The sequence below is a fragment of the Tachypleus tridentatus genome, chromosome 1 (assembly GCF_004210375.1).
Source record: "Tachypleus tridentatus isolate NWPU-2018 chromosome 1, ASM421037v1, whole genome shotgun sequence".
In the NCBI taxonomy this organism is placed as follows: domain Eukaryota; kingdom Metazoa; phylum Arthropoda; class Merostomata; order Xiphosura; family Limulidae; genus Tachypleus; species Tachypleus tridentatus.
Genome location: NC_134825.1, coordinates 34,398,179 through 34,413,732, shown reverse-complemented (window position 1 = coordinate 34,413,732; position 15,554 = coordinate 34,398,179). Strand labels below are relative to the sequence as shown.

The following is a 15,554-nucleotide window of genomic DNA, read 5'->3' as shown; positions in this document are numbered from 1 at the left end:
TTGGTGATACATGATGTGTCTCAGTGTGACCTTTTGTTCATGTAGATAATGAAAGAAATGATGTAGGGCTAATATAACTCTTATAAACTTTTCCCATTTTGTCCTTATGATAATTGTGCCCATACTGTAAAATCACTCTTATCAATATCTAAAATTAGTGGATCTTTAAGAGTTGGATAATACAGAAGTAGTGGCCAATTTTTCAGCTTTGTAAATGATTGTTTAGAATCAACAGTCTAACATATTGTATTTGTTTTTTTCAAAAAACATTTGCCAGGAAGTGATTTAACAAGATATTGATAGTAAGAACACAGGGCCAAAAATCCTTTTACCCCATACAAGCTCTTCAGTATTGGTCAATTGTGGACAGAGTCAACATTTAATGGATATTTAGACACTCCTTCTCTACTGACTATGTGTCTCAGTAAACTCATCTGTTAACATAATAATTCACACTTCTTGATATTCAGAAAACACTGCCTCTATATCTGGCCACAGACTTGAGAAGTGCAGTAAATAGCCTGTACCAAAACTTTTAATGGTCCATCTAGCTCTATAAGGGTGGGATGGATTTTGTTGCATGCCTGTCAGAGTACAATAGCAAGAAACATACAGTACTTGGTTGAGGCAGGAATAACCCTAACATTGGTGAATCTCATGGTATATCAGGCGCTATGAGTAAAACCACCACTTGAGCTGGTTATCACAAATTTCATTCCAGCAAATGAAGATAACTGGACTTGAATTAAGAGGTAAATGACTAGGAGATGTCACTCACAGAATGAAGATGCTTGTCACTGACTTCAATTCTAGCATTAGGTTTTTTTGATGAACATATTGTGGAGCTCCTTGGTCAGTTTTATCTGTGCTGTTGGTGAACTGTTGTTCCATGGGAACCTTATAAGATGCCAACCACACCAATTTCAAATTCATGCACTAATAATCAAATGCAGGCAATTAAGACGAACACACTTCTTAACACATGATCCGACTATCAAAACACAGATTAACAGAACAAATGCAAAAATTAAACAAGTTAAAATAGCAAAAGAAATTAATTAGCAAAACTTTTGTAAAAACTTGGAAAAAAACAAAAACAATCCAAAGGAATTTTGGAAAAAAATTCAAGAGTATTTCTTCCAACAAAAACACAAATTACTTGTTACAACACATCACACACAACAACATAATCACAAGGACGGACTCTGAGAAAGCCGACTACTACGAATCCTCCTTCAACGGCTTAAATTCAGTCGACTTTAACACACAACACCAACAACATGTCAACAACTTCATAAACACAAATCAATCTTCATTCACACCACAATTCCCTGACAAGACATTAGAAAGATACTTAAGTTCAATCAACAGGAAAATTATCATCACAGAACTCAAAAGTAACATTAAAAACTTGAAAAACACTTCCCCCGGACACAACCAAATACCAAACATTATTCTCAAAAAAGGCTCTACTCTCCTATTACAACACCTCACAAACATCATGAACATCTCACTAACAACTGGTTACCACCCCGACACATGGAAAAAAGCCATCATCACCATGATTACAAAGAAACAAACAAACAGGACAAATCTGGATAATTTCCTTCCCATCAGTCTGTTAAGTTGCCTTGGCTAGCTGATGGAGAAAATTATCTCAAATCTTCTTTACTTCTGTGAAATAAATAATATCCTTCTGGAATCTCAAAATGCCTCCAGGAAAAACAGACAAACAAAAGATCACCTCACATGACTCACCAAATCAGTCTACAAAGCTTTTAATAACAATCAGGTAACAATAGGTGTATTTTAAGATGTTAAAAAGCATTTGATAGTGTATGGCACAACGCCATCAAGTACAAATTAACACATCTGAAAATAAATCCAACTATTATTAAATGGATATCAAACTTCCTAACAGATAGCACAGCACAGGTAAAAGTCAATAAAACTATATCCAAATCTTTCAAAATAACTGCAAGAGTGCCCCAAGGATCAGTCCTTTATCCACTACTGTACATTATCTTTGTCTGCGATATACCTTTCCCCAGTTTAAAATACACTCATAATTCACAATATGCAGACAACATTGATATATGGAGTATCTCAAGAAACCCAGTAATGGCTATGTCTAGCATTCAAGAATCACTAAACAATGTCTCGAACTGGAGTAACAAGTGGAGAGTACTTTTAAATCCAACCAAAACACAAGCAATCACCTTTTACAAGAAACTAAAAGACAAAGAAAAATTCTAGAAAAAGTAAAATTCTCACCTGGAAATACACCCATTAATATGAGCAAACATATCACATTCCTTGGCATCACTTTTGACACAAGACTAACATGGAAAAAACATGTTAACAACATATACTCATCAATCAGAAAACGCATTTCATATTTAATGACTCTAACCAGTAAACACTCAAACTGCTCACTAAAGACCATTATTCAAATATATAAGGCTTACATCTGTCCATTAATAGAGTATTGATGTCAAGTCACATATAATATGTCAAATAACACACTTCAGAAAATCCAAGTACAACAAAACAAAATACTAAGAGCACATTACAGACTACCACCATACACTCCCATAAACTATATACACCAAATCAGTAACTTACCAACTCTCAAAAACAGACTAACAGAAATGTCATACAAATATTATTTAAAAGCAGTACACAGAAAGAAATTAACTGCATCACTCTGTAAATTAGCCAGTGCACCAACCAAATATATTTCACCATACAACATATTTCAGCAATTACAAATCACACAACAAAGTATATAAAGGACAAACCTCACATATATATTATGTATTTCTTTTTCAAGTCTCGGGCACAGGACAGGTAAATCTTTCGGCACCTGACCTGTGAAAGTGGGTTTTCTCAGGGCACTCCTGTTTCCCCCCACAGCCAAATCTTAGGCATTGGATCTTTAGATCCCAGCCAAGGCAACTTTATTGCCATGCCCTGAATCAGGTCGTTTTACGTTTATGTTCGTGTTCCTATTTACTTTGACATCTGCTTTTCGGGATCTGGTCTAGCTGGTTTCTCCTGTGCTACCTTTGTCTCTCTCATCAATATTATGACCAACCTCACTCCTTCATTCAAGAAAGAGTCAAAATAAAAGAAAAACAAAACGCACCTGCTAATTTCAATAATCTTTCACAAAAGGGGACAAAGAGGAACCACAATGTTCCTGATCACGCCAGTTGGAGAGAGAATTCTTCAGATTTCTCTCTCTCTAAACTGAACCCCTGCCACGTTAATTTGAGTTTGTGTGAGTTTCAGAAACTGCACAAGTACATGTTGGAGAGAAAGTCATAGTATGTGAGTGTTGTTTTGTGGTTTACTATTGATGAAGTCTAGCGTATTGGTGCTGCGTAATACAATAACAGAGCCCATGTGTGGAATGTACTATTTCCTGTTTAGAAAAAAAATACAAGTAACATTAATATGAGTATTGATTTGCTCAGTGTTGTTCAGCAATTATAGGTACTCAGTTATCTAGCTTTCTGTTTGAATGGTCTACAACATGGTTAGTATAGTTAAAGTAGCTGAAGGTAGTCATAAACACAGGGGTTGCATTTATTGTGCAATGTCTGAAAGTGAGCACACAGTTGCCAATACATCTGACATCACTAAGTGAAGACTGTGCAAACAACCTGGACTGAAACCAGAGACAATAACTTGGTGACCTGATGATTGTGTATGCTGCTTTTCTCTTGGGACAATATGGCTGATTGTTGAACAATAATTAACTCAACATCACATACAATATTGACCAAAATACTTGCATACTGTTCTATATTGATCTTATCATCTACATGTATGGAGTAGTTTTCAAATAAATGCTGGAGTAATAACAGAGAAAAATCATATGATTAGACAAACATGTATGTGTTGTTATTCTGGTCCATATAAGTTGTTTTGAGCATTTTTTTTCTCAAAACACAGATACACATCTGTTTTATATGAAAGGTTGTTCTTTTATAATCTCTTGCAAAACAGGTCAAGCATTGTTGAGACAGTTTTCCTGTACTTGATGTAGAATCATGCTTTGTCACATGCCAGAAGTTATTAGGTGTCAAGTTGTTTGACTGTACAGAAATTATATGAAACAAACTTACCTTGCCAGAACAGTAGGGTACTTCTATTGTACTATACCCAGAATCCTGAAACACCATCAAACTGCTAGAAACGTTGTTCCAGGAAAGTCCACTTATAAGTGCTGAAAAACTAATGCCAAAGTTGTTTTAATGAAGTTAACACATGAAGGTCAAAAGTAATATTGTAACACCTTATGACAGGGGTGGTACAAACTCATTAATTCTGGGGTATCCAGAAGAAAAAGTGAATAGGAATCTTACCAAGAAACTTGTTTTGCAAGAAGGGCTATCTACAAACTAATATTAACCAGAAATCACTGCCATCACCATGTAACTTGAGCAAAACAACACTCAAACTTACTGCTAGAACACTGGTGACATGCCATCTTTCCAGATAAGTCTTGTTAAAGCTATTTTATGTTCATTGTTTGTCTGGAGAACAAATGTGGAAAGACTTTCTTGTCCACAGGGAACACACAGGATGTGTTGCAGTACATATTCTGGACAGCTATTCATCATGGTGAAAAACTGCTCTTCATATTCTCCAGGAAAACATCAGTGGCACCTCATCCAAGCACTTTATGGAGACAATATTTCTGCCATATTCTAGGGTAAGACTTGGAAATAACTTTGTGTTCTAAAATGAATAGCATGCATATCTTGCAGGACTGTCTCAACCAGGATAATCTTACAAGTTTGTCATGGACAGCAGAGTCTCCAGATTGTAGTCCCATTGAGAATTGTTGAGCAGAACTGAGCAATAAAATTGCTAACCACTACCCTACTGTAACTGGGGTTTAGTGCCATCTAGTGACAAGTTGGGATGAAATCATGTTGGGTTACATCAATGACCTCATTGACAGCCTGCCACATTGTCTTGTAGAGATTATCAGAGTATGAGAAGGACCATCCAAGTATCAAATGTTTAACATTTAACATGAACTGACATAAAGTTACAGGCATGATTTATGATAAATTGATTCTCTATTTTGTCATTATATATGTTTTAATAAGATTTTGTTGTGATAGGTGAAATGCTGAATTACACGTATTTCTACAGGTGTCTTATAAAATTGTTTCTTGTTCTAATAAATCATTCATGATGTCCATAGAACCTGTCACATTATACAAATTACGAAGGTATTTGTTTAATATAACACACATTTCTGTTTGACAGTTCTAAGTGTATTTGTATTCCATCTCATTTGTTACAAATGATCCAAACATTTTGGTCAAGACTGTAGCTACAAGTGATTTACATTTTGTTTTAACTATCCAAAAGGTTTCTCTAAAGCATTAGAAATTTAACCCCTGCTGAGCTATAGTTTATATTAAAGAATGGAATTATACAGCTCTCAAAGCAATGCTGGATTTAGAGTTGGACAGTGGAGAAGTTGCATTAGGATCCTATGGGAAAAGGGGTTTCTGACTAATCTATATAAATTTGCAGCTGACAAAATTTGTAATGGTGAAGTATCATTGAGAGCAGCACAAAGTATCCAGGTTTAAGGCTTCATCCCAATCTTGGACAAGCTGATGGCATGTTTGAATGCTCATCTTGCAGTATGTGAATCAGCTGAAACCATACTTGAGTTTATCACCAGCTTCCAGACTATGCTTGTTTCTGACATTTTGGTAGGTATGAAGAGTCTGTGCATAGGTTGCCTACTCAATTTTGATGATCTTTTCTGGAAAAGATGGTTCATTTTCCTAATTTCATATAAAGTGGTTTACCATCTCTGTGGAAGAATAACCTGCAAGTGCCCTAATTCAACAAATTGAAATTTGTCTTCTATAATATAGATGTAGAATTTGGATTTATCTGAACTTGCCAGTTGCCAAATGCAGCACAGAAAGGTCATTTTGAATATTATCCTGAGTGAGGAATTAACAGTCATCTCAAGATGTTTTGCTTGAACATATTCAAGAGAATCATGCTTTGATGTATCAATTTTGATATTATTTTATACTTTACAGATGTAAAACCACAGAAAAAGACTTCGTAAACTTTAGTCTTGATGTTTCATAGCTCAAGCAGTGTGAATGGTAATGATGGATTGGCTTTTCTACCAAACCTTTGGAATGGAGCACATATCATTATAGACTGAATATTTTTTTATTTAGATTTTTTGCTGAGACATGATATTCATTCAGTTCTGTGTATATGCCTATTTGCAGAGTAAATAAATGGAAATACATTTTTATGTTTTTAGTCTTTTCAATATTCATGAAGTTCAAAATGTTTAAAATAAATCAAAGTATGTTTTGGGCTACAAATACCAAGAGTAAATATATCTGAACAAAATTAATATAATAACATAAGTTTTGAATATTTAAATAATTTAAACTCACATAAGTAGCTGTGAACCTCATGGAATAGAAAATAAGTTTTGTGATAGGGAAGTAAGGCCTTTCTAACACCCCACCCACTACAAAAAAAAATAAATTACCAGGCCTAAATTTACCACCTAAATTTAGGTGTTTGCTTTTCTGCAATAGTGATTATCAGAAAAAAGAAAATACATCCTTGTTTTATTTTAATTTTAGATGAGTGAGTGTAGTGATTTGTTTTGATGTATTTCTTTTGCCATGAGCAAATGATTGTTTGGACATTCTGAAAGGTTCCGATTAGTTTAAAATGTTAGATGTGGGATCCAGATACTGGCATGTAAAATAAAGGAACAAGAGTAGAATGAATGAATGAAAATAAATGATGTGATCTGAAAAAGATTAACCATGATTATAGACCTAGAAGGTATGATATTTTTTTTCTGCTTCACTTTCAGCATTGAAATATTTAGCAAGTAGTGAACATTTATGAAAGGATAATATTATAACCATCATAGTGCTTAGTATGTAGGGATTACCCAAAGAAAAACATGTTTGCCACTTTCAGTCTGTTACTCTATGATGCTTATAGATAAAGTTGAATATAGTTTCATTTGAACACTTAATTATCATTGTTGAGTGTTTCACTGCTTTTGATGCTCCCAATGTTATTCAGAAGTGTTGCTAAAGTGGAAAGCTGTGAACTAACTAAACAAGCAAACTGTTCATCTTTCTTTTTCATCTTCCATGCTAGCCAAAAAATGAGTGAGTTTTTCACTTTAATATGACAATAAAACATTTTAAGAGTATAGTATGTAGTGCTTAGTGTGTATGAACAGGGTGTGAAAAGTATAACCAACACATTCAGTATATTACTCTATGATACTTACAAATAACTGCTTCTCAAGAACAAAGATCCACATTTTGAAAGTGATCATATTTTAGGGTTTTTATCATTTTGTATAAAGACTTATTGAACCTGCATGTTTTTCTAACATCATACATGCCTTATATGAATGAGCACATGATTGCAGTTATTGAGTGATTCACAGCTAATTCTTCTACCACACATATTTTTATACAAAAATAATACAAAGGAAGACTACTACTTAGCAGTAAATTTAGTCCATAAGTGTATAATATTTCCATGTTTCATAAATAACAGTTTCATTTCTGGTTGCTAGATAGTAACACATTTTTTCTTATGTAACAACGGCTTGTGACTTTTCATTGCACAAACACGATATCTATCAATATAGTTTCAGTAAAAAGAAAGAAATAATAACTTAAATTAATATTCAATGTATCAATAAGATCAATTATTTATGCAGCGAACAGATCTGTGTACATGTTATCGATGTCTGATTTAAGAAATACCAATTTTTTAATTATTAGAACACTGTATTATATAGTAGTATACTTTTCTTCAAATTTTCAGTGAGGTCTAGCTAGGCAGCTATATGTGTATGCTTGTTATCATATTTTATTGTGTGGAATCTGTGTGTGTGATGGTTTTCTTTGTTAATTAACATGACCCTCACATGTTGTGGAGTGAATTGTATAAATGTGCAGTAATTTGGGGTAAAATTGGAAGATGTGGGTTCTGTAAATATCCTTTTAAAGTTGGTCCAGTGCCCCAGAGTACTTGTACTGCCCTTGAAGAACCATTCCAGCTCAGTGGCCTCTTATTTAATCGATAATTAGTGAAACTAACAAAACTGATTGTCATGATATAAAAAACTGTTTAACTTACATGTTATTAATTTTGTTTATTTTGTGAATGAATATTTTATGATTATTTGTTTTTCTTTTTTTATTATAAGAAAATTAAAAGCAGACAAGTATTGGAAGTTGTGTTTGTAACTCATTCATGTTGCAAATATACTAAGAAGAGGATTTAGTAATAAATATGTAAATAATATGAGATGGGTGGGAAAGCAGCTGACAAAGAAGAAAGTAAAGTTACAAGAAGAAGCTCAGCCAAAGTAAAGGGAAAGACTTAAAGTTTAATGTGATGGAAGAAAACTAACAGCAGAAAAAACATAAGAAGAATAATTTACTTTGTCAGAGAGAGTTCTAAAGTAATTGAACTAGTCTCAGTGAGCTTTGACAAGTATACAGTTGATTATCAGAAATATAAAAGAAGAAAAAAAAGAGTTTAAAAGTATAAGATACAACCATAGTAATTTGAAGATAAAGTAAGTGTACTATATTTAGATAGTTTGGAGATAGTAACAGAGAAGATAGCTCTTGTCAACTCAAATTCTAAAGTAATTGACTAGGTTTAAGTGGACTTTGACAAGAGGGAGAGAACTGTATATATAGTGTTTGAAATATGCCTGTAATCTCTGTAGAGTGAATTATTTGTTCCATATGTATATGTATTATTATAAAAACGAGCAAAATGCATGATGTTCATTTATTGTTGAATTTATCATCAACAAGTTACAGACACCTACTATAGAATAATCTTAAGCCCAACAACAACACACTATGTATTTATACTATTAATAAGTATAGATAAAAGCATTTTTATTCTGACAACTGAAGAAAACAATTCAATTTTAACTTCCAACACTGACTTGACATTTTGACATATATTACCACTGAACTGTAAAAATAAAACGATGTTCATTTGTCAACGTATTTCAATGATAAATAAAGAGGGGAAACAAGTAGTAAAATATTTTTTTCAAAATTGTAGAAACAAGAAAAGGTTGAATATACAAAACAAGAAAAAAAAAAACCTAAATCAGTAGCAAGTAAGTATTATACCTAATCAATCTTGTAAGATTGATTAGATGATTAGCTGCTGTAAGATTCTATCATATTATTCAGTTTAAATGCTTTTATTCAAACTTGAATTCATGTATGTAAGAGGAGTGTAACATTTAGTGCAGGTAAAAGTTATTCTTGGAAAGATCTGGCTACCTATGCAGTGATTTTTGAATGGTTTTATTTATCCCTACCTTATTTCTGTAATTTTTGACATTTCAATCCCTTCACCATACTTAATTTTTGCCAATTTTTGTTTAGTTTTTATTCACACAGTTTTACCTGGTTTGTTTTGATAGGAGCACTGGAAGATTGGATCTAACCAAAGTATTTATAAATGAGTGACATTTCCTGTATTAAGACTTATATCAACTGTAAAGTTAGTATACCCAGTGCTTTGTTTGGTGTTGATGAGATATGTTCAATCCTCCAGATTGAAATATTTCATAAGCACACAGTTTCTAGATATTTTCTTATCATTGTTTCAGTACAAGGTGCTGTTAAAAAGCATGATAAGATGGTTAGTGTGTTACTCGTTGTCAAAAGTAGCACCTGTAAATTGAAAATTTGCAAGTGGCCTTTGGTACATGAAAAATACTCCAGAAGGAGATATGTTGTAAGGGTTAATGGTTAGAAGTAAAGACTAACACTTGTACAATGGAAACCTGAGTCAGCTTTTGTTCAGGAAACAGTATTTGCACCTTCAATTCAATTTTTTCCTACTGGACCCAGCTCTGTTTATAAAAAGAATGGATTTGAGTTTGAGGGTAAGCTGTGTTAGCTGTTATCATGATGTTGATGACAGTAGGCAACACAGTTACAGGTGTTAGTCAAGCAGTGAAACCTTTGTAATGGAGAAGTACAGAGATGTTAAGGATAAATTTTCTATGGGCGACATAAGAATGAGCACACATGAAGGCCATACAAATGCCATTTGATCAACTTAGTGGTTTTATCACTACGTCTTTAAAGGTTATTTTAGAGAAGAATATGGCTGTGACCAAGCTACGTGTCTGACTTACTTTCCAGCTAATTGGAATTCAATCTGAACTTTTGCTCTTTAACATCAGTTGTTTTTACCCTTCTGTCTATCTTGTTTTTCAGTTAGTCAGAACGTTGCTTTAACCAGCTTAAGCTTCTGACTTTACTGCATTATGGAAGGAAGTTTGGATGAGAACTAATATGCACAGGTGTTTTTGTTTTATTTATAGCAAAAATGCATATTACAGTTTGACTCCAATACACCCAGTGTTGACTTGACTTTCAGTAAGACAGAACCCATAAATGAAGTCCTGTTAATATCTGATGCACTGGACCTCACTTCTTTGGTTGTTAAACTAGCCCAGCACTAGCAGACAGCATTTGTTGACTACAGACTAGCCAGTCAATGTTAAGCCATCCCTAGAATGCTAAGAGTACCATCTTAGACTTCACACTAGAGACAAAATCAAACTTGGAAGCAGCCCACAAGCCAAGAATGTCATCAATACCTGCTCTTTCTCTTGTAAAGAAAGAGTCACTTTCCTATTGAGTATGCAAAATTCACAAGATATGTGGTCATCTCCAAGTGAAGAAAAACAAGACTGAAACAGAAGCCCTCTAAAGAGTTGACTAAGTTCTGGTGCAATATTTCATAGCTGAAATATGGGGAACAGTATCCAAAAACAGAAAACACCATCACTGGTTGAATGACAATGCACATTGTGCCAAATCCTGCCATCAACTCTAAAAACAACTTCATTGACAGCCAATGTATTTGAGGTGAAAGAGGGGCCCTCCAATGTAGTAGTCACTGTGAAATGGACAGAAGCCTGGGCTTTAAACAACTTGGAGTGTGATGAAGACCAGTTGTACCAGAGAAATACTTCTTTTTATTGGCTAGAAGAGAAGGCCCACCATCTGTACATTAAGCTGGCTGAAACCAGAAGACTCTTAAGCCAGGCCAGTTTGCACTTAGCTGCCATACGTTTATATTTTATCATTATTTTTCTTTCATGCAACTAGTTACCTTATATAATTTTGTTTAGATTCTGTGTTTTGAATAATGTTAGTTTTAATGTTCTTTCTTGAGTGTTTTTTTAAGGTTCTGCTGTGATTCATTGTTTAAAGGTTTTTTCTGTATTTTAATTATTTTGTATATTACTATGTTTTATTTTTTATTTATAGCTTTTTATATTTTACTATAATTCTGTTATATAGGGTTTAATCTATATGTATTTTAGTACTTTTTTCCTCATTCAGAGTTTGTTTTATTTTAATTGTTTGTTTGTTTTCAAGTTAAGTATGAAGCTACTCAATGGGCTATCTGCACTCTGCTCAACACCAGTATAGAAACCTGGTTTATAGTGTTGTAAGTCAGCAGACACTGCTAGTGGGGGACATTTATTTTAATGTGCATTGTCATTGTGTTGGATTGTATCAATATATCATTGTAAATCTATTATTTTTTTGTTTAAAGGTATTGTTATGTATTATATTTTTTTTTTTTTATTGTCATTTACTCTCAGGTGTTCATATAATTGTACTTCTGTATTTACTTATGAAGGCTTTGTTTGTACTTTGTACTAAGGAATTGTATGTAGCATTAGTGATTACTATGTGATTTAGTCTGTGTGTAACATATAGTTTAAAGGATTTCTTTCTTTGTTTCTTTTTATTTTATTTTATTTTATTTTATTTTATTTTATTTTATTTTATTTTATTTTATTTTATTTTATATATGTTGATTTGTATTGTTTTAACTACAGTTTATTCCTACAAAAGAGTTATGTACCAATATTACTGTCAAAAGATTCTGATTTTGTATTGCATGTCCTTGTTGAAGGTTTATTTTTGTGTTATGAAGTATAGCTGTACCAGTATGTTTTTTGTTTTTTTTGCAAAGGATTGTGTTGTCTGCATTTTGGGTAAGTGTTTTCATGGGTCAAATAAAGTTACACCACTCTCCTTGACCAGTGCACATGCTATATAGACATAAATTTGTTTTAAAGGTCACAATGTTTTGCAGCTTGTGGTCAAACCTGAAGGAAAAGTGTGGTATATATCTGAAAACCACACATTTTTTGCCTTCTTATTTTAATCTAGAATGTCTCAAAATTTGTCAGATTTTCAGGTTTATTTAAAGATTACGTATAACATGTGGTCAAGAATGTCATTAAATTACTTTTGCCATAGTTACCCATCATTATTATGTTTGGTTCATCTGAAATAGCATCTGGTTGTCCTTGGAGGAAGTAGCTATGAAGATGTGCCTTCTTTCCGTCAGGTGATATCTCAAGGTTATATAACTTCCTATATTTTCTTAAATGAATGGTCAATCACATGGATAGCACAAGTCACTACAGGGAAGAATTATGTTACTATTTTAACTCTCTAGCACTGGAACAGTGTGAAATAAGATTTCAAATTAAACAAGCTAGTAACTAGTTGAACTTTCATCAAGTACAGTTTAGTGAGAAGCTCAACAATCAAGGTCCAGTCCTCCAGCAAAAGTTACTGTTTTTTAATGAATATTATTTTTTGTAATTCTTTGAATTTGTGTTCATTCTCTTTATTTCTTATATTATTTATTAATCTGCAATAAAAATCTTGTTGAAGCTCCTGTTATTCTGAGAACCTATCTTTAAATTCTAAGGGAAATTAATTATACCTAAAAATACCTCAAAATGATGGTAAGTTTCATTCCATGGTTATGGCCAATCACCTTCATTTCTATGACTTATTTTAACCATATTTTAATAATGGGATGATATTGTGAACTTTCTTTGAACACATTTCCTTTTTGAAAAGCCAGTAACTTCCAAAAGTACATAAAGAATCATTACAGAAATTTCATTCTTTCTGATGTATAAGCTAGTGACAAAACAACAAAAGGAATTTGTAAAATAAAACCATAAACAAATTATGTATGGTAACTTACATTCTGCAACAGATTGTTTTGAACTGAAGAATTTTAAGGAAATTATTTTTTCTAACCTGTAGATTAACAACTTATTTGATTTCCACTGCAATAATTAGAAACTCAAAAGGAATATTCCATAAAATGCCAAAACATTATTTATAAAAAACATGTGAAAACATGATTTTAATTTTCTGAAAAAGTATACCATCCATTTGTATTTCTAGTAAAATTTTCACGTAGAAAATATAATATTTTTGATTTCTTCTTTTTACTAACAAGTAGTTTATAGTTTGTTCTGCTATAAAATAAATAACATGTATTTTATAGTGTTTGTCTTTAAAAAATAAAAACTAACTTTAAGGTTTTTTCCCATATGTGTTAATAAATTAAAGCATATTTTTGTCATTTAGAAATCACAAGATAATTATGCTACAAATGTTTTCTTTGTTTTTCTGAAACATCCACTCACTTTTAATTATCATTACCTAAGAGTTCTTGTTTAATCAAACAATATATATGCCAGAGTCAAAACTTTAGTTAAATTTAGATTGTTTCTTGTAGAGTTGAAAGGAGAGAGAGAGCACGATTAAAATCAGTAAAATTCCAAGGAAAGAGCACCATAAGTGATGGAAAGGTAAGAGAATTGTGTGTTTCTTGAAAGAAACTTTCAAACATTATTGCAAGAATTAATATACAACAGCTGATAGGGCTGAATTTTGTTTCAGCCCACTTCCAAGTTAATGAGATGAAACATTTTCCAGTTGTTATTGGCTATATTTACATGTTACTCCATTACATGCTATACTTTCTAATAAATTGCTTCCCAGTGGCTCAGCAGTAGGTGTGAAGACTTATAATGCTAAAAACTAGGTTTCAATATCTGTGGTAGGTACAGCACAGATAACCCATTGTATAGCTCTGTGTCTAATAACAACAAATATACTTATAAATTAAAAATATGACTAGTAATGTATACAAGGTTTGTTTGAAGCACGTAATTTCATTAGACTAGATGAGCTATGCAGGTAACATTTTCTTGCAATATATAAACATATTAGGTAGTTAAAACCTAGTGTATTACTTAGTATTATAGGTGAAACATGGTTAGAAGCAAGAATTCATAATTTCATTTTTACAATGCATGGCTATCATTAACTTCTGTTTTAATACAGCTTTGGTTTATTCTTAATAGAATACATTAGATAGAAAGAAGAAGAATTTTTCATTTTCCCGAAAGTTCCCATTTATGAAAAGCAAAGACAATAGTACAGAAGATGGCAGTGATGGAGAAAGTGAGTTAAGCATTCATATTATAGTTTAAAGATAGTTGCCAACAGTGTAGAAGATTTGGATAAGTAAAATAAGTGAGTTTGATATTTGCTAATTGTTTATTTTTAAGTAAAGCCAGTGGTATAAAACATGAAAGTCATGGTCAAAGCAATCAAATTCTAGGTGTTATTTATATATTTTAGGCCTAAAATATAGATGACACTAGAGAAGTTTGTTGTGATTAAGTTACTAAGTGTAAATTAAAGACAAAGGTTCTCAAAATTAGGCTGATGGAGCAAGTAAATTAGGTGATGGTTGTTTAATTTATAGACTAAGTCGACAGTACAAAAGGTAATTATTAAAAGGAACGTTGTTTGGTATTCCTTGTCTAGTTTATGTAAAAATTGCAGATTATGATAATAATAATAAAGTAATAAAGATATGTTTCTGATATGAAAAATAAGTTGAGAGTTTATTCTCTAGTTTAAAGAAACATAAAAGCATCAAAGATGATACTGATGAAAAGGTAATTTAGGTGGTATCCTTTCATTTGAAATAAAAATATAAAAAGGATTATTACAAGGTCTTTATTTTATTTTTGTTTAGTTGTTTCAAAATATTGAAAATGATTTACTTTAAAGTTAGGATAATAATGATAAAGTATATTTTTGTATTAGTTGTAAACTTTCTCAGTATTTTTAGTCTAGAAGTTTGTATGCTGCTGTATGAAGTTTGAAACTCATTTAGTGAATTTTTATTTTTATTCCCATCTTTATGCTGCAGGAGATAGCTCACCTACAAAAGGTTAGTTTATAGTGTATTATAAAAACAAAAGATAATATAGCAGGAACTTTGAAGATGCACTTTGGTTTAGTGCTTCAGATTAACTGTCAGTAAACTTATCCTATACTCATATTATATTCTGATATACTATACATTATTTTCTCAATAAAGCTGTTATTAAGACAAACCTTGAAAAAAAGTTTCCAGTAGTATTATCACCAATAATTATATCTAATTTAATAAAATATTGTACCACTTGATAAATCTACATATGCTTGTAATCATATGATATGCTATTTATTGATATACCACTTACAGACTATGATAGGCATGTGATCTCTTTCATAACGAAAAGAAAAAGTACAGGGTGTCCCATAAATCTAGAA

At 32.1% G+C, this 15,554-nt stretch overlaps 1 protein-coding gene across 4 annotated transcripts in view; it reads left to right on the top strand.

The window, feature by feature from the left end:
• LOC143245847 (disks large homolog 1-like) overlaps positions 1–15,554 on the top strand; it is a 119,624-nt gene that overhangs the window by 75,260 nt on the left and 28,810 nt on the right. For 3 of the 4 annotated variants that reach the window (XR_013025700.1, XM_076492119.1, XM_076492105.1), the window contains 3 exons: positions 13,678–13,750; positions 14,309–14,408; positions 15,169–15,189. Coding sequence is in view for 3 of the 4 variants with exons in the window: in XM_076492119.1 (XP_076348234.1) it covers positions 13,678–13,750; positions 14,309–14,408; positions 15,169–15,189 (194 nt within the window). In the remaining variant the exon portion in view is untranslated. The remainder of the gene's footprint in view (positions 1–13,677; positions 13,751–14,308; positions 14,409–15,168; positions 15,190–15,554) is intronic. The other variant, XM_076492113.1, reaches the window with a different exon arrangement.